We start from the raw sequence: 23,924 nt of genomic DNA, 5'->3' as shown, positions 1-23,924 counted from the left end.
GCTCTTTCATGTTTAAATATAACTTCTCTCTGTAACTGAGAACCTTTGCCCATCGTTGAGCGAAGAGAGAACATATATTTCACTTAAGTGAAATTATGTTAAAGTTCAGGCTAAGGTGAAATGCGCATAAATGACTTTGCATCCTAAATTGAAATGGTTTCCAGAGAGAGTTGGGCTGAAGTCAGGACTGTAATATTGGGCCCTGTGCTCTAATAACATTTACCAGCCACTTATCAGCCTCTTATTATCAGTGCCTATTTTCACTACAAAGTCATTTTAAATTGAAGGTGAATAAACCAGTTCAGATGTAATGCCCCTTTTCTTCTTGTCTCCTGATCTAAGCAAATCTAGAGCCAGTGTTCTTTTAAAATGTGTGGTGATTCCTCCAGCTTATTAATTTTCATATTCATTGTGTACTTCTGCCCTTCCAAGTTTCAACTCTGGAAATACCTGACACTCTCAAAAGACCGCGTTCTTAGGAGACTTGCAAAGCCTAACGTTGTGGAGCCAAGAAATTCATATAGGTATCTGAATTGACTAAGGCTTGTCCATCAGGACATAGCAGGCAAAGACCTTGAATTATTTCTCACTTGGGATCCTTTTGAGGGAGGAAGGTCCCATGGCTGCCTCACCCCAATTTTAACTGCCAAAGCGCCACAGATTTAGGAGCTCTCCTAGAGCAATATGTTCTCCCTTTTATCATCGCTAAAGAACAGCAGGACAATTTTTATTCCAAGTCTAGAAGCCTCCAGGCCGATTGAGCTTATAGATGAAACACGTATCAAGGCACCTCTTCATTGTTACATTACAAAAATGCATATTTGTACCCCACTATCCGAATGATCGTGACATTCCAGTGTGTACTAGCAAAGCATCCAATCAGAAGCTTCTGTGTCTCTTCCTGACACCTTCAGATGCATTTGGGGATAATTGTATAAAACCTGGCGTTGAAGTAGCTAGGTTTTAGAATGACACTTTTATCTGTTTTTGCTGTAAATGTTTCTCTTTACACCATGCTTCTTAAAATACAGCTGTTCAGTTAAAGCACTTCCCTTCTGAACCTTCCAGTACATCTCTCCCTAGAGCCCATTCCTTTCTTGCATCATCCTTCCCGGCTGGATCCAGCCAACGGGACCTCAGCAAGCAGTGTTCTGCTGTTTGTCACTCAGCAATTGGTACAAAGAACTGATGGTGGGCCTCGACACTATGGGAGTAAAGACTTCAAGGAAAATACATGTGATAAATGATCTGATGCAGTACAACTTTCCTCTGTTACGTTAAAGGAATTAGTGAATCCTTTAGTGTTTTAAAAAACAACAACAATTAACCAATTGTCAACCTCAAACTATATTTAAATAAATTAAATATGGATCTTGGGCCTGATGCATAGAAATGACAAGCAATTGCTACTGAAACCAAAGGGAGCAAGCCACTGATTTACTCAAGGCTGCATGGGATTTGTGTATCCCCAATGACCTGAGTTGATGTAGTTTTGAGGTAGGGTTGCCAGATGGTTTCAACAAAAATACCGGACACACTTGACATTACATCACAATCTACATTACATCTTACTTAGTAAATATCGGACATTTATATTTTCTCATTTATATGTTCTCAATGTGTTTCCCAAATAAAAAGCTCAAATACTGGACTGTCTGGTTCAAAACTGGACATCTGGCAACCTTAGCTATAGCTCAGAATCAAGCGGATGACAGACAAACTACCATGCAACCAATTCAGGGATGTAAGTTGTGTGGGGATTTTTTTCTCCACAGGTTAATCCACTGGCTTTCCACTAAAATGTTAGTGAGGCCAAAATCACACTATGGAGAATAAAAAATCAGAGCTGATTAATAACACAGTTGGCTTCCAGAAATATTCTGAGAATCCCAGATTCATGCATGCAGATACTCTTTCCCTCTTCTGTGGCAGGCTATTTTTGTCACTCTAAGAAAGTGGCCATTTGGGGATTTTGTTTTTACCAGAAACTATTGCCAAACAACTGGTCCTTGACAAAATACCTTCTTAGATATTATTTGGTGGCATGTATGAAATAAAACACTGATCTAGAGAACCATTACAATCAGACATTGAAGCACATTTCTTTTAGGGATAATGAGTAGCTATTTTGAAACCAATTTCAATAAGAAACTTTTTTCCCTTTTATTTTCAAGGGGACTTTGGCCATCTTGCAGTAATGTTGGTGATCTATAGAATGACATCTGTTGACTTCAAAGATAAAAGTCCAATCTATGTGCATCTAAGGCCTAGTCTATACTGGGGATTTCAGCAGTCAGTAACCAGCCGCTGGTGTACAGAAATCTAGTGTAGATCACTATAAGGGTTTGCGTGGGTGTCTCTGTAATTCAAATGATTAGGTCAGATATATTGGAGGCTGAAATAGAAACAGATATTCTATGCTAATGAGGCATCTGTAAAATCTGAGAGCATTTAGCCTGTTAGCCTTTGGGTACAACAAGCCCACCTTTCTCAGACCATACAAAACCATGCTGCTTTGTGACTGTTCAGTGATGTCTCTTGCAGGTGATGAAGACCTACCACATGTACAATGCTGACAGCATCAGCGCTCAGAGCAAACTGAAAGAGGCAGAAAAACAGGAAGAGAAGCAGATTGGGAAGTCGGTGAAGCAGGAGGACAAACAGACTCCGCGTTCCCCGGACTCGACTTCCAACGTTAGGTTTGAGGAGAAGCACGTCCGACGAAGCTCGGTGAAGAAAATTGAGAAAATGAAGGAGAAGGTACATGAGCAGTGGCATTGAGGAAACAAAATTGGTCTGGAGGAGAGCTGTGCATTTGTCACCAGTCACTGCTCAGATGTTTCTTGTTAGTGATACATAAATTGCAAACACTATATTAATGTGGGGTTACGGGTGCAGTGTTAGGAAATGCAAAGGTTAGCAACATGACTAACTTGGCTAGGAAGCAGGGCAACCAAATCTGGCAGTTATCTTCATTATACATAGAGGCCGAAACCTCTTTACTTGAAGTAAGGTGAGGAATGTCTTCTTTAAAAAGGCTGTTGGGCAGGTAATTGCCATCTCTTCAGTGTCAGTGGGGGTAGTAAGATGTGGAGCCAGATGGCTTTAAATGGACCACTGATGTTGCAGCAGCTGAGGGTCTACCCTGTGGTATCTGGAGGCCCATGGGCACACATGGGGAGGTGTTGATTCTTAGCTCTTTCCTTAAGCAGTTTCTGATACTCTGGTAATCAAATTAAGTACACCGGAGAACTTGTCTGGAGGTTGCCTGAAGTGACATCTTGTTCATAAGTCACCCTACAACTTTGTAAGACCATCTAAGACTTCACTCCCTCGTCATTTGTGGGATGTAGGCAGGTAGGCCCCAAATAAAAGGCTTTCTGATGAACAATCTGTATGGGTTTAAATCGAGCCTTTGAATTTTGTAGGATGAGCTTCGTTCCCAAACAAGGGGAAGTGAGCATTCAGAGGAGAGAGATAATGGTTTTGAGTGCACAATTCATTGTTACCAAGAACTTTTTTTGAACTCTTTGCTTTCTTTTCAGCGCCAAGCAAAATATACTGAAAATAAACTGAAAGCCATTAAAGCGAGAAATGAGTATCTGCTGGCTCTGGAAGCTACCAATGCATCTGTGTTCAAGTATTACATCCACGACCTGTCTGATCTCATTGATGTAAGTGTGCTGCTACTTGGGCGCCTGTGTTGAATGTCGCTCCCATTAACCGCACTCTGTGCAGCTCCCTCTTTAACCCTTTTTGTGCTAGCGTTATTTGTAGTGCCTCTGCCGTGGTGGCCTGTGGTGAAGCACAGACCAAGCCCTGAGCACTGTAGGTTGGGGAAATGTACCAGGTACAGCAGTAAGCAGGAAGTGGTTAAGGAGGCTTTTCATAAATAGTTGCTTGGCAAAGGGAGTATTAAAAAGAAGGGGAAGTTGTACAATGGGCAGGGAGTATAGAAATCTTCATAAAGAGGGAATGCTTCATCTGTTCGTTTTTATACGTACCATTGTAAGCAGATCCCCAAGATTGTAATTGAGACTTTTTTTTTAAGGAAACTGTTTTGTAAAACTATAAAACAATTGGCAGAAGGACTCAAAAGGCAGACGTAGCTCCCTAAATGGCTTTTAACACATGATTTGAAATGCTCTAACTTTCAGATGTATGGTGTCTCTCTGTAGGCACATAGAGATATTGTAGAGCCATTCTCCTGTCTTCAGGACCCCCCCCCCCCCCCCACTGATTCAAATCCACACAGGCCTGCAGTGACAGAATGTTCCCAACAGCTGCTATTTGAACTATCTAATATAAGATTGCTGTTAAATGCACTCCCAGTGGCAAGGGTGGATGTGTCCCTGGCAGTCCCACCAATTCCCACCTCTAGCTCGATGGTTGTCTCCAAAGGATGAGGAAGGAAATGGTCTGTGGAAAAGGGGCTCTTCCATTCCCTAGGAAAGTCCCATCATTCTTTGGGTTGGGGCAGATGACGATAAAGCAGCACATATAGATAGTTGTCAGGCCATTGAACATTCTGTGTCTAAATAGAAGACTTGAATCTCTAGGGATGGCAATTTAGCATGTTTCTCTTAGTACTAAATTTATTTTATTAATGGTATAAACTGAATAAGTAACAGCAACTGAGGATCATCTCTGCCTTAACATTCACACTTGCTGGAAACTCAAACAAGCTGTTTTTGGAGTCTGAGGTGGTCCAGGGCTTATCTTCCTGCCAGCTACAGCCCAAATGCTCTTACACTGGTGGGAGAGCTGCAACCATCAGCTTAGTTCATCCACCTTGCAGAGAGGCAGTAGCTGTCAGTGCTTTCTGCAAGAGGGATTAAGTGGGTTTAACTCCCTTGCTCAGGGATGTGGATTTTTCACACTCCTGAGTGATGTCATTATGTAGTGTAGTGTAGCAGGTCCCAGTCTTTTAAAATTAGTGTTAATTGTTTTCCTGTAGTGTGTGAGTGCCCCTCCCTATCTCATAAAACTGACTCATTAGCTGCACTGAATTAGTTCTGCTCATCAAGTCATTGATTGCTGGTGGATCCCACTACGTTGCATTTCTTGATGACAGCTGTATGATGTCCCTGTAATAGAGGTTAAAATCATCTTTGCTGAGCCCTGGGGGAAATGGTTTGGAGGAAGGTAAGTGGGAGGGTGCAGGAGGTGGGGTGGGGGTTTGAACAAGAGAATTCATTCCTCATCTCTGATCACTCTCCACTGGTCATATATTGAACAGTAGTAAAGTAAGACTAGCTATGCACAGTGTGACAAAGTTCGATCTTTACTGTTCCTTCCTCCTAGGTTAAAACAGTTTTTTGTTTGGAGGTGCAGCTGTTGCTATGAAAAAGGAGGGCAGTCATGCTGTTTGATGCATCCTGGTAATGCTGTGTTACCTTTGGGACGTCGAGCATTTCCATTAGAACACCTGAACTTTTTAGGAAGTTGGACCTAACGCATGGACTTCAGTTTGTATTACGGCATCTTGATTGCATAGAAAACTAGAAGATTTAGCCGGGGTAGCTCAGATCTTTAACTCAGTGGTTTTTTTTTTGTTTGTTTTTGGAAAACAAAATGAAAATGTCCTTGCTTGATTTGAATCCTTGCTTTGGGGTGGGGCTGGAGATGAGGGATTCAGTATGTAGGCTGCCCTGGGGAGAGAGGATTATCTCAGCTCTCCCTCACAGCAGCATCTTGGGGCCAGGTGAGAAGTGCTTCTCCATGGCTGCTGCAGCTCCAGTGGACACAGCTAGGGGAGGGTTGTATGTCCTACAGCTGGGGTCAGGTCCAGGTTTGTCTGCCCCCCGTGCTTCCCAGCCAGAGTAAGGAATGCAGCAAACTGTGCACTTTCTCCTAGCTCCCTGATGAAGGGGAACAGTGAGCAATGTTCCTGTACAAATTGGGAGCGGGGAGGGGGAAGAGCATCAGCCTCCCCCCAAACCCTCAGTAAAGGGTGCTTGGGGGTGGAAGGCTTGGCTGGGGCAGTCATGGGCAGGGGGTGCCCCCAGCAAGCGTCTTTAACCTGCTTGGTGATTCTGTCTTGTTTCTGTATATTTTTCTGGACAACAATCCCATTCCAAGCACATCCCATCTTCCTGGCACAACCAAACCCTGACCTTGCTTTAAGTTCCGATGAGAGGAAGCTGTGTACCAAATTTGGTGATCCTAGCTCTCCCTGGTGAGGAGTTCTTGGACACATGGTCTCTCTCTCTCTCTCTCTCTCTCTCATATATATAGATATAGTAGACTACTACTTTCTGGGTGTTGCGTCTACAAACTAGGAGTTCTAAACAATGTTAAGGGAGTTAGACACCCAGTTCCTTTTAAAGTTCAATGAGTTTTGAACATCTAATTCTCTTCCTTATGAAACTTCCAGTTCTAATGTATAACACGTTTTTGGAAAGCATTCAGCCAACAGTGAGCCATATTCAAAAATCACACCGAGCCCTCTTACGTTTCCTTGATAGATCCTCAACTCTTCTTAAAATACCAAGGAGATTCCAAGGAGTTCAAGGGTAAGTATTGTAGTTCAATGGGCAGGACTCATCTTCCTAAGACAGCAGTTCCCAAACTTTTCCAGATGGGGACCCATTTTGACAATTCAGGAAGACTTGGTGACCCAAGGCAATTCAAAAACGGGGGGAGGAGAGAGGGCAGAGCCACCTGGGGAGACACTTGGCGACCCTTTGGAAATGTAATGGCAACCTATATTTGGGTCCCGACCCATAGATTGGGAAACCCTGCCCTAAGAGCAGTCCACTGCTGTACTGGCATAGCCGGCTCCAGTCTGTCTACAGGTACTGGAAAGAACAAAAGTTTCAGCTGTGCTTCATTTTTTGCTATTCCCTGATAGAATACAGTGGGTCACATGGCTACAGTTCTGATGATTTTCACTCAGTGAGGTAATTAGCCCTTTAGTTGCCTGATGAGGTGTGGAAAGTGCGTATTTAGTGTGTTGTGAGCATTCATCTGTAGATGGTCAAACGCTTTACAAGGACTGGGTAAACTGACATTTATCAGCTCCATTCAGAGTGGAATAAGACACACGAAGGGACTTGCTGGTTCATGAAGTGAGTCTGTGACAAAGCTGGAAATAGAGCTAAGTACTTCTGGTCTAACAATGACACTTTCTAAATTGCGACTCCTTAATCGGGAGACTTCAACCTAGCAATGGTAAAATGATACCTGTGGAGGGTCTGCTTCAAATACACACGGGATCTGAAAACCAACGCTTGAACACATCGCTAGAAATAGTGGTGAATTGTGACCAGTATGTTCTCCCAGACAAAATCAGTGTCTGTTTCCTGACTCATGACTGAGGCAGACCCTTAACATTAATGAAATTATTGCAGTAATGGAGAAGTTATTCCTAAGAGAAAAACTCTGTTTGAGATGCCTTTGAGACCCTTCTACAATCTGCATTTTCTCTCAAAAAAGCCAGTGGATCACTGAGGCTTGGGAGAAAATGGAGACGATGTATGGGTGAAGGTGTCTGACAGCCTGCTTTTAGAGTGGCATTACAATGCTGGGAATAAGAGCTCAAGTTTTTCCTTTTCGTTTCCCTTGCGTTTGTGCCCAAAATAACACAAGCTTCCTCCATTTCTCCCACTCCCCAAAAAAGAAACATACGAGTTTTAAAGCAATGTTTTTTTTTCCCTTGACTTTGTTCTGGTTTTATTTAACGGCTACTAGCTGGCAAAGGGTTAATCAGCTGTCGTGCTGAGAAATGAATTTGGATGAGCTATCATTAAATTCTTATAAAAAATTGATTTCCTTGGAGAATGTTTCCATCAAACATTTATATAACCCAGAAAAGGCCGGTGAGACTGACACACTTATAAATATGATATTCTGGACACTTTAAAATGTTAGTGACAGAGGGGGCTGAAAATATTCTCTGCCACCAGTGTCTGTAAAGGGAAGCTGAAGGAAGTTGCTGTGTTAATCTAAATGTCCTCGTTTCTCACAGAGGTGAGCTATGAAATATTAAATCTTATTTTACTCTCCAATCCCATAAAGGAATCTCTCTGGCATAAATCAGCCCTCCACCCAGATGCACATGTACTCTGGTGGAATTTGGAAAATGGGCACCAACACGGGAGATAAACATGGCTGTGTGTCTAGGCTGTGTGGCAGATTGACCCACATTTTATGCAAACTGAGTGTCAGTCTCTATAAACACTGTGAGCAGATCCACCTCCTTGGACTGTTGGACCAGCTGAAACTGACTTCGCTCAAATTTGGCTGCATGGAATTTTAATGTGCCTGCAGAGTAGCAATAGCTTGAATGACTCTTTACCAGACAATGCTCTTGCACGTGCAAATTCCCCATCAAGCGGCTTTTGTTTCTGTTTTGGGGATTTTGTTCTTTCTGATTGAATTTTTAATTCTCAGTCTCCAGTTAAGCCAGCAAGTGCTGCTCATTGAGCAGTGTGTCACACCTGCTACGGGACACTGGCACAAAACCCGGGTGTGCAGTAGCATTCTGTGGCAGAACCTTGTAAAAGCAGGGGCGGGGCAGGGTCTGTGTGGCTTTCTCTTTTTGAAGGCATTTACTTACAATAGTACAGTGATGAGACCCAAATGATGGGGGAGGAGGATAGGCTGTGATTTTTGCTTACAGAGCTGCATAACAATCAAGCAGATGGTCTCTTTCTTCTTGGATTGTCTCCTTGCATATTTAATTCCTGGAAGATGGACATTTTTCTAGCTCTATTGATTCTATATCTGTAAAATTCAGGCCATTGTTGATCAAGTAATGAAGAAAGCTTCTCTTCCTTATGAAATATTAGGAGTTGGCTGGGCAGGCAGGGTGCAGATGAAGCTGCCTGATTGGCTTGCAGTGATGTCATGCTAATGTTAGTAATACACAGTACTGTAAATGTTTGACTGTGACCACCTTTTTCCTGGTGGCTTTTGTTCACTGTCTCTCACCCTAGCAATGAAACCACCCCGAGTATGTGTTTTGAGGGGCACTGTTGCACTCCTGGCATGGCAGAAGTCACATTGCCTTTGTTACCCAGGGTATCTTGTGACTGCCAGAAGTGTGAAGCATTTATTCTCTGGCCCAGTTGGCCTTTAGATATTGGCATTTATTTGCCTAGCTATTGATTTGAGCATGTAAATGCAAAATTGGTCCATCCTCTTAAAGCACCTATCTATGAAAACTGGGCTTCCTGGTACTTGCAGGAATGCCTCTGTGTAAAGCCTATTAAGCGGAATCCCTGAAAGTAGTATTCGTAACATGTGCCCTGCTTAGCTGTTTGGATGTGCAGCTGACACCCGCTTACGGTGTCTGCAAAGTGAGAGTGGAAAATCATGTTCAGGAGTAGAGTGCCTTTTACCCAAGGATTTCAGAGTGCTTCCAGTAGCAGTCAGTTGCCTCTATTGCTAGGTAAGGGCTACATAGGAATCTACTACTGAATTCTCTATTGCTGGCGGTGAAATGTGGCAGGCTTTTAAGAGCGACCCTCCATCGCGGTTTAAAGACTAGTGTATCCAGTTGAAGCTACTGGTGGACGTTAGGGAGACAGTGTTGAATAACAGAGTAGGAATTTATTGACTGTCTTGTGTTTAACAGCCCTACCCTTCCACAATGGATCATGAGATCTGTGAGAACTCGGTGGTCAAGACCTCTGCTTTGGCTATGAGATGCGTGCCCATCAGAAAAGCCTTTAAAATCCATGATTTGCTGTCTGCTTTGCTTTGCTTGTCCCTACCCAGGGACCTTTTTATTCACGTTGCATTGTGCCTGTTTTCCAGCAGTGTTGTGACCTGGGATACCATGCCAGCCTCAACAGAGCCCTCAGGACCTTCCTGTCTGCAGAGTTGAACCTGGAACAGTCAAAGCACGAGGGCCTGGATGCAATTGAGAATGCGGTGGAAAACTTGGACGCCAACAGTGACAAGCAGCGCCTCATGGAGATGTACAACAGTGTCTTCTGCCCGCCCATGAAATTTGAGTTCCAGCCCCACATGGGTGATATGGTCAGTTTATCTCCTTCCCACCCTCGGCTGTATCCCTTGGAAACATGCCCAGAAATCACCATACTATTTAGTCACAAGGAAAGGCTGGAATCTGTAGTAAACCAAACTTCCCCTCTCGGTGGGGCTCAGGGGCTGGGCCATTGGGCTGGAGTTCATGCATGGAACACTGGCCTCGAGGCGTTAGTGTTACAGGACAGTGTTGGCAAGGACAGCAACCTCTGCGTATCGTGTGTGTAGGCTGCAGGGAAAGCTACACAGAATGAGATGGGATCCATAAGCAGCTTCTTCAGTTATACACTGCACTTAGGGCAGCTGCCTCAGAAAGGCTACCTGATAGATTCCCACTCAGGAGTTGAGGGGAAGGCCTTGGAAAAGGGACCAGAGGGCCTTTCCCCTCCCACTGGGAGAGCCTGGAGGCTGGCAGCAGAAGTGACCTCCCCTTGTCCGGCAAACTCCCAGACCAGGGAGGTCCAACCTGTAGTAGCAAATTGAAATGTCAACTCACTTGCTTTCTTTCCCTTCTGACACACCGTTCTTAAGACTGAATTGCAGAGCTCTTGCTTGCTACGCTCCAGTGGAGAAATATTGTACACTTCCTATATAGCCCTTTTTTTATTAAAGGAGCTAATTGGAAGAAAATCTCCACCACAAAAAAGCCACTATTCAGAGTCATTAACCTTTGCTACCTAGCCTGATTCCTAGAGCCCTGCCACTGCCTGAAGAAAAAACCCAGCAAGACAAGCAATTTAAAATGCTGTTTTATGAAGCGTTTGACTCTGTAGTCCTGGAGGGCAAATGGCTGGTGGTGCTTCACACATTTTATGGTGACGCAAAGCAGGTGAAGGGTTTTCATTTTTGGCAATGAAAATGGATTGCTTGACAGCTTTATCCATTGTGTCTGCGTATGTGGGAGCCATGGGAAGCCAGCTCACAAATCTAAATGGGACTTGCGTGCAGTGTCATGATGCAGGTTAGTTGGCTGGGTATCTCGTTGATCCTCATGATCATGGGGGGAAGGCTAGCGCAGTGCTCCCTGACGGCCAGTGTGCTCTTTCATTCTGAGACGTACAGACACGGCTTAAGGCTGTTGGTTGTAAGTGATGGAAGTGAGGGCAAGGATCATGTGAAAACCCTGAGATGCCAAGTGCCCTTTTTATCCTACATGGATGGACAGATAGGTAAAAAGGACGGCTCCCCAGCCAACTCGGTTTTTAATCACACCCCTTCACGCCTCCAACATACCTCTAGTGCTGAGATTTGATGGTCTCCTGCTGACCTGATGGCTGTCTGTCAGAAGGTGGTTTGTCTAGCTCTCCCAGGATTATTGGGATGTGAAGGAACCGACAGGATTGCCAGTCCCTGGGCAATGAGGAAAGGGCCTGGTGGTTCTTCGAGGAGTGTTCCCTTGGGTACTTCAGTGCCGCTGAGGCCAAGATTGGAGATTTGTGACAGCAGTGCCCCCTGGCCAGCCATGCGTGCGAGGAGCCCATGTACATCCTGAGGAGGCTATTGTGCATGTGCAGCTGACTCCCCCCGCCCCCTTCTCTCACTCCCCTCCAGTTCCTTCTCAACCGCTGCTAGCTACAGTCTCAGACCAGCAGTCTCCCTTTCACCTCATGCAATATTGATTAGAACTGCACAATGCAGGTCTATCCCTAACTACCATCAGGGTGCATCTTGCTTCTATCTCTGCTCTCCACGCTCCTGTATGAGGACACTCGGTTTTCTCTCACCCTTCGGTCAATCGTTTTATAAGGGGTCTACACAACAAGTTTCCCCCATACAAGGAACTCAACCTGATACCGAAGGTGTTCATGGGTAAACTCTCTGAGCCTCTTGCCAGCTGTTCACTACTACAAATATCAATGAAAGTAGCTTTCCTGGTGTCAAACACCTCAGCCAGATGAGTTGGCGAAATAGCAGCCCTAATGACGGATCCCTCCATAACACAATATTTCATAAGGACAAGGTGATCCTTAGGACTCATCCCAAATTCCTATCTAAAGTACTTCCCTCGTTCCACTGCAATGAACCCATATACTTACTTGTTTTCTTCCCTAAATGGCACAAGGACAATAAAGAAGCAGCTTTCCGTACCCTGGGTGTCTGAAGAGCACTGGCATTCTACCTATAGCGAACAAAGCCCTTTCGGAAAACCCCTCGGCTGCTTGTTTCATCTACAGAGAAGTCACAGAGGTTGCCTAATCAAAACAAAGACTGTAAAAATGGGTATCTAGTGGCATTAAACTAGCATATACTATAGCCCAGAGAGAAACCCCACCCACTGTGCGACCTCACTCCACAAGGCCAATGGCAGCCACAATGACATTCCTACGGGGTGTCCTGAAAACACATCTGCAGGTCCGCCACATGGGGGTCAACACATACCTTCACGCAGCATTACACGATACTGACATTTGCTGGGTCAGACCACATTTGGCCACACAATACTCTCGGCCACACAAGCTGAGTGTTCAAAGCTCCCACCTCCTCCTACGAATACTGCTCCACCACCCACCCTCCTCCCTCTGCTTCAGAATAAAATGTCTGGGTCAGAGAAGGAACTGAGGTGCGGGAGGCGGGGGGCCCCCATGCACAGCGGCCTCCTCAGAACGTACACTGGCTCCTCGCATGTGTGGCCAGCCAGAGGACACTGCTGTCACAAATCTCCAATCTTGAGCTCAGCGGCGCTGAGGGAAGGTGGAGCACCCATGAGGACAATCATCTCAAGGAACTCCAGTTAGTGCACAGGGGAGTAACCTTCCCTTCTGGTGGGGTTAGTGTGGGAGGGAAGAGAAGGCAGCAAGCTAGCTGGCGGCACCCCAGTACAGAATCCCGCTTACTCAATTAACTGGTTGTTAAACGTTAGGTTAACCCAGCATTGAACTGGTTAAGTGGATTTACATCCTTAGCAGGGACAACGTCTATTGTTATAGGAAGCCATTTGAATCCCCTTCTTCATAATATGGAATGTAGATAGTTCTTCCTGAAACGGGAAGATCTGCTTATTTCCAGGCTTGCACCTCAGAGGACATTAAAAAGGAACAGATGGCGCCCTGGTTTAGTCTGAGTTGGAAAACGTGAAGGGACAGCATCTTACTATTTTTTTTTTTTAAATGTTGGTGTCTCAAGCATGATGAGTTTAGCTACAGTGTGTCTTCCCCCAGCAGATAAACATTAATGAAGGGGTGAGGCCTTGAGTAGAAGGGGCAGGGCTGGAGCAGCTAGCCCCTCAGTACTATCCAGATAATGCCGTACCTCCTTGCTTCAGCTGGCTCTCACAGCTGGCCGGAGTGTGCAGTATGGGGCTCTGGAACATGCCACCCAGTGCTCTGGAGGTGATTCTAAAGGGCTGGGTGCTATGGTGGGAGCTCAGGACCCTTTAGAAGTGCCAGGCAATTGTCCCCTGCCTCTTTTCCCCCCTCTTCGGCAACCCTGTTGGATTGGTCTTGTCTGCATGAGATTTACTTCTGATGTACATGGGTTGCTTGGCTGGCAACTTTGGCCTGAACAGATGCTAGCTTTCTGCCATCATTTCAGCAATTGATTCTTACTTAAGAACCTGACTGCAGTGTGCTGCCAAACGTGAGCATTTTTACCAGCACTGACAGAGCCCCATGTAGAGTAGCTAACAAGGAGCTTGCCCCGCTGTCACTTAGTTACCAGGAGTAATCCTTGCTGTGGTCTTGGGGAATAGATATCTGAAGTGAACAAGACAAGCTTGCTTTTTCTCTTTACTGAGTACTTGACTTGAGAGACCAAATTCTTCCTTGCCATAAGCTGACAGATTCCACTGAAGTCACTGGGTTCTGTTCTACCTCTCGTCTCAAGTGTGACGTTTCATTAGCTCATTAAAAGTGACTCTTGTTTCTTTTGCTTTGTTCTTCCTTGTCTTTTCTTCTCCTGCAAAGGGCTGGGAATTCAGTAAAACACAGGGCTTAGCTTTGATTTGCCTTGGCCTAAATTCAGAGACGATCACTGTCGTTGGACTGTTTGAGTACCATAACACATGAATGATGATTTTCTTGGGTGTTGAATTACTGTGGCTCTATCTAAGGTGCTGCTTTTTTACAGGTATCCCAGCTCTGTGCCCAGCAGCCAGTCCAGAGTGAGTTGGTACAGAGATGCCAGCAGCTTCAGTCAAGACTATCTACGCTCAAAATTGAAAACGAAGAGGTGAGCTAATAAACACATGGACACACATAGGGCATTTGCAATGTTAGAAGCTTCACACAGCCCTGAGGGCAAGGGTAGTATCTTTGCAGTCTCTGTGACCTGCGAGGATTAAGTGGATAGCATTGATTGGGGAGCCCATCAGAATACCGAGGATGAACACACATTTATAATCCAGGTTGTGTGGGCCCTTTATAGGTCCCAAGCAATGAAGACACCTTCAGTAAAAGACTTAGCAAATTACAAGATTTTATTAATATGAAAAATGTTTTTGTTTTGAAGCTCAATAGGTTGACTGACTGGGGTAAAATGGTATTCTTTCTAGCAGTTCTCAGGTGCCCTTATTTCCCCTGCACCAGGGCACTGGAGGAAGTTTCCTTACTGCAGGATTTCCACAGCGCACAGTCGTGCAGATTTATTCCGCTGTTAGCTGGTTGTTTACATGGACTGTGCTCTGTTAATTAGCAAAGCTTGTACTGTGGTTACCACCCATAGGACTCGAAGGCAGTCATCAGTTTATTAATAAAATGCTCTGGGACACAGATCCCTTGTTTTTTCATCTGCTGCTTCTCCGATTCATTTGTTTTTATTTTATATTAACTCCTCTTTGTCCTTGCTGAGGCAGGTGAAGAAAACTATGGAAGCCACTCTGCAGACCATCCAAGACATAGTCACTATTGAGGACTTCGATGTCTCTGACTGCTTCCAGTACAGCAACTCCATGGAATCTGTCAAATCCACAGTCTCAGAAACTTTCATGAGCAAGCCGAGCATTGCCAAGAGACGGGCCAATCAGCAGGAGACAGAGCAGTTCTACTTCACGGTAAGAGCGCTGAAGTGCACAGTGTTCACCATGACAAGAAGTTCTCACCAATACCTGAGTTGTGGCTGCATTCGTTGCCCCATTATGGACCTCCATGACTGGGTTTTTGTTCTCTTGAGGTTTTTCTTCTTTTAATCTCCAGGGACCAGGGAACTCAACAGGTGACTGGTTAACAGTTTCCCTGGTAAGCATTGCCCTTACTGGATAATGCATACTAGGTACCAGTGAACTGGTGCCTGGAGGAGGGCTGCCCCAATACTGCAGTCAGGAACTAGCCAGACCCAGATCCGGTGGGGTTGGTGTGGGAGGGAAGAGAAGGCAGCAAGCTAGCTGGCGGCATCCATAGTACAGAATCCCGCATAGTCAGTTAACTGGTTGCTAAACATTAGGTTAACCCAACGTTGAACTGGTTAAGTGGGATTTACATCCCTAGCAGGGACAACATCTATTTTTATAGGAAGCCATTTGAATCCCCTTCTCCATAATATGGAATGTATATAGCTCTTCCTGAAATGGGAAGATCTGCTTATTTCCAGGCTTGCACCTCACAGAGAACATTAAAAAGGAACAGATGGCACGTTGGTTTAGTCTGAGTTGGAAAACATGAAGGGACAGCATCTTACTATTTTTTTTTTTAAAAAAAATGTTGGTGTCTCAAGCATGATGAGTTTAGCTACAGTGTGTCTTCCCCCAGCAGGTAAACATGAATGGATGTGTGATGCTTGTTACTAATACAGAAAATCCCGCTATGGCCCGGTTTTTACTTTTTTATCAACACCAGCATCATACTATAGGCCCCTGTCTTGTAGCGCGTGAACAGAGGGCTCCCAGTGGAGAGTCCATGGGAATGCAAGTGGCCTGCATGATTCAGGATCAGGGCCTTAGGTTCATAAGCAGGAACTTGCTTAGTTCCTGACAAAATGATCTGCTATAGAGCCATGAGATGGGAAAATGAAACTACATCCCTGTTTCTAATATAGGTATTACAAAGTGTTCCTTGTTTGTTCTTTCTATAGTAAGATAAATTGTGTGAACTTGTTTTTGTCGGTCTTCAATAAAACAAACCCTCTAAGTACTTGCTCTACTGAATTGCGTTGGGCTTGTAATATGACCGGGGTGTAAAATCTAGTATATCTCATCGGCCTAAAATGGAGCTGAAGGGACAAAGATAAAATTGTGAAGGGAATTTACACTGGTTTTCTAGGGATGTTAATGGTTAACTGACAAGCCTTACCAGTAATGGGTGACGTTAACCAGTGTGGGCTGCTCCAGCCTCTGAGCCGAACATTATTCCCATAAACTTAATGTTTAACTGGTTAATTAATTAAATGGGATTTTTACATCTTTAGCGTGCACAGAGTTTGGTCTTGAGGGGAAATGAGGGTCACTCTGAGTAAAAATTGCAAGTATGTTTTAGATTTACTATCTTTCACACCACTGAGTATTTTTTTTCTGGAATTATGATCACTTATGTTGCACTTATGCATCATTTAATATTTTCAAAATAAATTATTCAAAAAAACCATAAATACCAAACCTGCAAAATTCATTATTCTGACCCATTTGGAGAGCCTATTGCTATATTTAAAACTCTCCTGTGCTTCTGTGAGTGTGGTGTGTTTCATTAAAATAGTGAAGTTCTGTGCAAATTACATTGGCTGACAGGATGGCTTTTGCAGGGCTTGTCTAGTAGTAAACTTTTTGATAAAGCTTATTGTCCCATAGATAAGCACTCAAAATGCTTAAAGAGTGCATGGTAAATTTTAAAATACTCTAAGATGAACCTGACAACAAAGTGATAAAATTAAGAAGCAACTGGCCTGCCCGATTATGGAATTAGAAAAATGATTTCTTAAATTGGACTTCAGGTATTCGCTGTGGAGAGAGCAGATGCTGTGTGTGCAAATATGCACATACACTTAGTTTACTATGATTTTATCTACACACAGTACTTTAAAATGGAAAAGTGTTAATATCCTGCTCCCATGCAGCAGATCAGTGTAGTCCCACATGTATTGTAGGGCTGTCACCAGGAAATCAAGGTGCTATTTATCATGTCCTATGCAACCATGATAAAGTAACTGGGAATTGAATAGGGCTGACGTGAGAAGGGTCCTGTAAATGTCAAATCCGATACTTCATTGATTTTTTTTTATTGGACAGACTTATAAATATCCTTAAGAATTCCAGACTTTGAATCTGTAAAGATTGGTGGTTTCCTCATACATAAAAATAACTAAGAATTAATGAGAACTAGGACAAAGGCATGGTAAATACAATACTGGGAAGAGACAGAGAGGTAGCCGTGTTAGTCTGATCTTGGTAAAACACAAAAAGTTAGTCTTTAAAGTGATACATGACTGCAAGATAGTTTATTAGGTGATGAGCTTTCATGGGGTAGAAGTGGGTCTGCTTTTTTTGTTGAGAACTAAAATAGACAGACCCTTTAAGATACAGACAGATCTGTGTAAAGGACAAATGCAGTCTCCTCTTATTTCATGTATTTCTGTGTTGTGATTAAATGTGATACACACATACCCCACACATTTATGTGTGCACGCACGCCCATGCAAAATGCTTATTGGAAGATAAGAATAAACTTCAATGAATATCAAAATATCCTATTGTTTCTGCATTAATACTTACATAACATGCTGTTTGCTTTTGAACTTTTCAGCATTCACATACCCTAGCAGTAGGTACTATAGGTAAGAGGGATTCTATTCAGAAAAACAGATGAAATTTAGTTGAGCCTTTGTGAAGGATAGGAAGGAAGGAAAACGACTGTTTTCCCATCTGTACAATGGGGGTAAATTTTGATTTTATACTTAGCTATAATAGTTTTTAAAAAAATACTAAGCAGAAACTACAGTGCTAGATCTTTTCCAAGTGCTGTACAAAAATGAACTTAATAAAACCACAAAACATATCACAAGAGCAAATATTTAAGATTTCATCAATAATTAACTTTATAGAATTTAAAAGTAGCTATTCTTTTACAAAACAATTTCACCACCCAATTATAAAGAGAGAATGCAGAACTGGAATTCATTTGCATATTTGGAACTGTTACCCTGGGCTTGAATAAAGACATTAAACCGTAATTGCACTATAAAGCCTATTTCCCGTCTTGGACATCCACATTTTCACACCAGAAGCAACGAATGGGACGCATCCAGCCCATTTAATTAGCTTCAGCATCACAGGTCCTAGAGTTGACAATAAATGCTTTTTGTTATATATACACTTTGGATTCTGTTCTTTCCACTCCAACTCATATGATGAGGTGAATGTCACCCATGAAAGCTCATGATACTATATATTCTTTGCTTAGTCTCTAAGATGCCACAGGACCACTCATTTTTAAAGTTACAGACTAACACGATTTCCCCTCTGAGACTTTATAGAAATGTGCTGCTTCAGTCAATGCACTGCTCTTCCCTTTATTAATCACTATCATTAACACAGATGATGAGATATATTCGTAGCATTCTGGGAGCATCCCTAATTGAACTGATTGTATCACTGTTGTTTTTAAAAAAAAATAAAAAGCTGCTCTGCCCAGATTTGAGTTGGAGCCAAGGATACGGGACAAGAACTATTTGCATATAGTCTCGAAAGCATAGCTGTCTGACTTGGCGACAAAGCAGGAAGATGTACTCTAGTTTATGCTTTGCTCTGCTATGCTTTTTTACCACCTGACAGCTGCTTCCTGCTGAAAACATTTAAATGGGTGTGGCATGGGGGAGGTGTTAAAGGAAAGCGGATATGGGGGGAGATGGACATTGCTGTGAACACATCATTCTTTTTTAGGACATTGCCAGGGCTCGACAAATTATACAATCTACTCGCCTGTGGTGAGTAGATTGTAACCCAGGAGAGCCGGGTTCGGGCGATCTGCACATGTGCAGAACCGGACAGCGCGGCTGGCGAGCGGGGCTCGCTGTGGTTCGGCGAGCACTGGTCATTGCAATATGGAAATTGAAATTTTGATTGCAGTCTTTTTGTTGTCCTGCATCTCATTGTACTTAGATTAGATCCAGGCCAGAAATTAAATCCTGTGGAGTTCATGGATGCTTTTTTTTTGGTTGCTTTTTCTGTTTGCTTTAAGTTTGAAACAGAAGGTTGCTGAATTTTCATAATTCATCGAGGAAAACCTGCAGTTGAGATGTTAAATGGAAGTCCCTTTCAATTGCATGTGCTCCTGGGAGGTGGGAGGCTATAGAAAGTTGGATTTATTGTAGCATGAAGAGGATATGAAATACAAGAAGTCAGTAGGAATCTGTTTTCCTTGTAGCAGTGATAGCATGAAGTCTGCATTGGACACAGTGTTCTTACTGTAACTCAAGAGAAACCTCACAGCCTCAGAAACCAGAAAAGGTGTCAGAGAAATGCATAATGGTATTTCTCAGGAACCCTACATGTTTGATAAGCTCTCTATACAGGAATAACTTTTCTCTGAAATGCAGCCACATCTGGAATAAAACAAGGCAGTTCAGAATAGCACCACACATGTTTAGGGTCGGAAGTGACATTATTTCCTGTCCTACAGAGTGGTGAATGTGCTTGTGAAATTGCAAAGGGGACTTTTCAAGTAGTATTGCTGAAATGGTGCTTTAGCTGCATTTGGCAGGAGCTAAACCCTGTCGCATGTCCTTTGGCCAGGATGTCAGTTTTGTTTCCTTCATGAGATGACACTTCCAATGTCACATATGGAGCACCCTGGGTTTTACAGAAAAATCCGTCCGGTGCTGGCCACCCTCACTTGTGCTTTGATTACATCGTATGCTGTTTCAAAAGCTGTTCTGTCAGCTTGTGGTCTCAGCTGAACAGGACGGGGGAGGTGTTGAGAGTAGATTGCAAGATTGTTTTTCTTAAAATAAATATAAAAAAATCTATGTAGTATAATTGCTACCTGTGATTGGGCTGCCATTGGCTTCCTTTCCCTCCTCTCTTCAGAGTCAGATTTCTACAAGAACCTGAGATATGTCTCTGGTGAAAATAACATCCCAATAAGGCCGTAGTTCTCAAACTTTTGGCTGCGGACCACAAGGCAGTCACCCATGATGACAAAGGGCACAGGGTCTGACTGGGAGGCTGGGTGCAGGACCAGGCTGAGGGTCTGGGCACGAGAGGTACAGGGGGTGTTTACCTGGCTCCATTCACTCCACCACTTGCAGGCACTGTCCTCTGCTGCTCCCATTGGCCATGATTCTGGCCAATGGGGACAGCAGAGAAAGCCTCCGGGTGAGCGGTTTCTTGCATTGCTGTTCCCCCAAGCTGGGTGTATGACCACTAGTGATCAGCAGACCATGCTTTGAGAACCACTGAAATAAGGACATACAAAAATGGTATTTTGGGAGTAGTTTCTGCAGGGTAATGGAGAGCACTTAAGGGGGTGGGGGCTTGTTCTTGTTTATTCCTAATGCACAGTCATTCAAACCTATACATGTTGTCATCTGTGAACCTGTCTTCCATCCTGAAACTGGGTAATGCTCGTAGTCAGAGGTAAATACTGCAGAGGCCAATAATGGGACAGTGGATGGGGGGGCTTTGACTTAATACAGAGAATTTCGTGAGCCTGGCTGTTGGGCCTTGCTGAAATGCTCAAACTCCGCTGCTGTATTTGAGGTCATGAAGGAATTTTTTCTCCAGAGTGGCAGAGATTCGGGATGTTAAAATTAGATAAATCAACTTATCAAATAGTCAATGGAATTTCCATTGATGATTCGATTAGTCGATAAAGGTGCTTCCACTTTGAGATGTAGCAAGAGCCACCCAGCTGTTGGTACATTTCAAAGCAGACACGCTGCATGGGGGCCAGCAGGGGACTCCGTGTGGCATTTCAGTCATAGAAATGCACAAGAGCTCTTGTACATTTCAAAGCGGAAGTGCCCGCATGGAGTCTAGGGTCAGCCGGGGACTCCCTACTGGCCCCGGGCTCCATGCAGCGTTTCAGTCTTTGAAATGAAATCTTCATACATTTCTAAGGTGGAACACTGCTGCTGTGTCCCTGCCCCCTCCCACGGAGCTGGAACTGGGGGGAACCAGCTTTTAAGCCAGCTCCCCGCAGCACCCCCTACTCTTTCACCTGCCCCCTCTCCCTGCTGCCTTTTTCTGACAAAGGCAGCAGGGCAGGGGGAAGCGACTAGTGTTGACTGTCCGATAAACTTTTGCTATCAATTAGTTGCTTACATCCCTAACAGAGACCCTCCGCAGCGTGGGGCAAAGGTCACTTGTGGTTTTAAAGTAGTATAGTTGGTGAATTGTCTAACTCAAAAATCTCTAAATCTTGATTTCAGGACTTCAGTAACTCAGACAAATATTTTCCTTCTATTATGGGAGCATGTGTGGCTTGCTGCATGGGGAAGGTCAGACTTGATCATGAAGGGTCCCTTTTGGCTTTAGTCTGTGACTTCATGGGCAGACCCCTAGGATCCAGAAGGGCAATCTCGTACCTCATTATCAAATGGTTATTTGTTTTAATGGGCTCTTGACTGACAGCAGGAAGCAAGCCAGTGACCTATGACGGGTTCTGCAACAAAAGGTTTCCGTAATCACTGCACAAGCTAGCCAAGGAATGCTTTGGCATCTTGTTCTTCGACATCTCAGGGTGTGGTGTGCTGACTTCACAGACGGACTGAATCTTCACTTGGATCCTAAATTTCTCATGACTTTAAACTGTCTCCCCCCCCCCCCCCCCCCCCCGCAAGGTCTGCTGATGCCTCATGGGAGATGTTTCTTAAAATCCATTAGTTACAGAGGCGTTTTATGCTGATGGTTTTCGGGAGTTTCTCATTTCCTTGGACCATAGTGTTTTTTGTGGTTGGTTTGTTTTTGTTTGTGGTAACTGGAGATACTGTCATGCAAACAGTTTTTGTCCATTAGAAGGTCACGAACTTGTACTGCTGATTTAATGATCTAATGTGTTGGTAATATAATTAGCTGATACGAAGAATGCTGATACCAAACACTTAAGAGCCTGGTGTTAAGTGAGGAAGAAGCAGAAGACCAGATAGGAACACAGCTCCTGTTGTTGTGCAAATAACCATTCCTTTTGCCTATCCATATTGATATTTAATATCCCTAGCTAAATAATAAATAGGATAGAGGAAAAAATGCATTATAAAGCAGAATTGTGTATCAAGGATGTTTATCAACTTTGCCGTGATAGTATTAAACAATCTGTACCTCCCTACAAATGGCATCCTTTTACGTTGTTTGTCAATAAGTAGAGATACAGCCAAGAAATATTATAATGCAATTCCATCAAGGGGGTTCATAAACCGTAAGACAGTAACTGGAAGTGCTTTGTCATCAGAACAAAGGCAATGTTTCCTTACATACTTTCGGTTTATATGATGGAATTCAAATGTTGCAGTTTGTTTGAGGAGGAGTTCCATATACCAAAAAGTTTGTATGCATTTCTTACGTTCTCCCTTACTGGGAGGAATAGAATTGTCATGTCAGCTGTGGTGAGAATGGATGGTTCAGTGGATTGGTAGTGGGGGGGGGGGGCGAAACGTATCCCAAACATATCACAGTTAATCTTTGGGTCTCAGATGCTTTCATTGCAGGTCCTAGCGGACATGCAAACCACCCCCACATTGATTACTCCCTTGGTTCTCTCAGCCTAGAGCTGGTCCCTCCCTGAGGGGAATGGTATCTTCCCAGGCCTGTTATGAGCACATGTTGACTTACCGCTGTCCTTTATGTATTTGGTCCGTGGAAAAACAGTGGGGCTGCCAATCTGGTATCTCTTTGCAGAACAAAATGTGCAGTTGTTTTTTTAAGATGTGACGGGAGGGGAAAGCAAACTAGTAATCCCAGTGGAAAATTTGGAATTCACTTTCTTTTTTCCAAATATATAGCTTAGTTCCTTACTGCAAGCTGAAATGTAAAAAGCCTCTGTCCCAGCCTCACATAAAAATCAAAGCAATAAACTGAACATGGGACAAAGGAAAACTCCTGCATTTGGTGTTTACTGTTGGGAGTTGATTACAATGGTCTTGAAATGTGTGAGCCCCATCAAGTCTCCTTTGACTTCTGTCAGAGGCGAGAGAGCTCAGCACCTTTCAGTATCAAACGGATGCTCACAGCCCAACACCCTGGAGCATGAAATGCAGTATCATGTGGCTGTTGTGCATGAGAGATGCAAGGATAAAGCCCTAACCTGGTTGTCTGTCAAAACTTGAGTGAAATAGTCTGGAGCTGAATAGACGGACTCCTTTTAACCGAAATGATTAGAATGCAAGAAGCGGCCTGTGCTTGAAGTAGGTTTGAACAGGTTCTGGGAGGAAATGGCCAGTCAGCATTAAGCTTTGGTACAAGTTCTTCTGAAGGTTCGGAAATGCTTGTAGGACTTGAATTTTTAATTTATTTTGCCCTTTACTTCCATGCTTTCTGCTTTCTTTTAGGGCCAAAATGTATCCACCCAAACCAAAGCCAGAAATGCTGCACATTTCCCAAGAGATTTGGTTTTCATGAAATTCCTGTTCCAGTTGCGTGCACTAGGAAGGTTCAGAGCAGCAACCTGATTTCTGGGCTCTAATTAAAATTCAAATGCCAATCGTCTTTGTAGCTGACTTGTCCCTAGAAACTAACAGTCAGCAGATCCACAATTTGGTGCTTCCAGGCTCCTCAGTGGTGGTATTTTCCCTTGATAGCATATGTATATCTTGGTCATTATCCTTCTCTCCCTTTAAATATGTTAAGAGCATGCTCATTGTTATGACCTACATAGGAGCACTTCACAACTAAGACACTATGTATACTTCAAGGAGCCTAGGCTAAATTGAGAGTACAAATCATGAGTGAACAACAATGGATAGAAATGAGGTAAGATGACGGCAGGAGTTGGAAGAATTGATGATTACAGGTTGAACCTCTCTGGTCCGGTATGCTCAGGGACTCCATGGGTGCTCCCAGGTTTCAAGCACTC

At 43.7% G+C, this 23,924-nt stretch overlaps 1 protein-coding gene across 6 annotated transcripts in view; it reads left to right on the top strand.

Moving 5' to 3' along the window:
- SRGAP2 (SLIT-ROBO Rho GTPase activating protein 2) overlaps positions 1 to 23,924 on the top strand; it is a 212,301-nt gene that overhangs the window by 138,204 nt on the left and 50,173 nt on the right. For 5 of the 6 annotated variants that reach the window (XM_075910141.2, XM_075910140.2, XM_075910135.2 and 2 more), the window contains 5 exons: positions 2,545 to 2,760; positions 3,546 to 3,674; positions 9,763 to 9,987; positions 14,062 to 14,163; positions 14,786 to 14,983. In XM_075910141.2, the coding sequence (XP_075766256.1) occupies positions 2,545 to 2,760; positions 3,546 to 3,674; positions 9,763 to 9,987; positions 14,062 to 14,163; positions 14,786 to 14,983 (870 nt within the window). The remainder of the gene's footprint in view (positions 1 to 2,544; positions 2,761 to 3,545; positions 3,675 to 9,762; positions 9,988 to 14,061; positions 14,164 to 14,785; positions 14,984 to 23,924) is intronic. The other variant, XM_075910137.2, reaches the window with a different exon arrangement.

This window comes from Pelodiscus sinensis, chromosome 27 (assembly GCF_052426305.1).
Source record: "Pelodiscus sinensis isolate ZL-2025 chromosome 27, ASM5242630v1, whole genome shotgun sequence".
Taxonomy (NCBI): Eukaryota; Metazoa; Chordata; order Testudines; family Trionychidae; genus Pelodiscus; species Pelodiscus sinensis.
The sequence above is the reverse complement of the archived record's forward strand: the minus strand, read 5'-3'. Positions and strand labels throughout refer to the sequence as shown.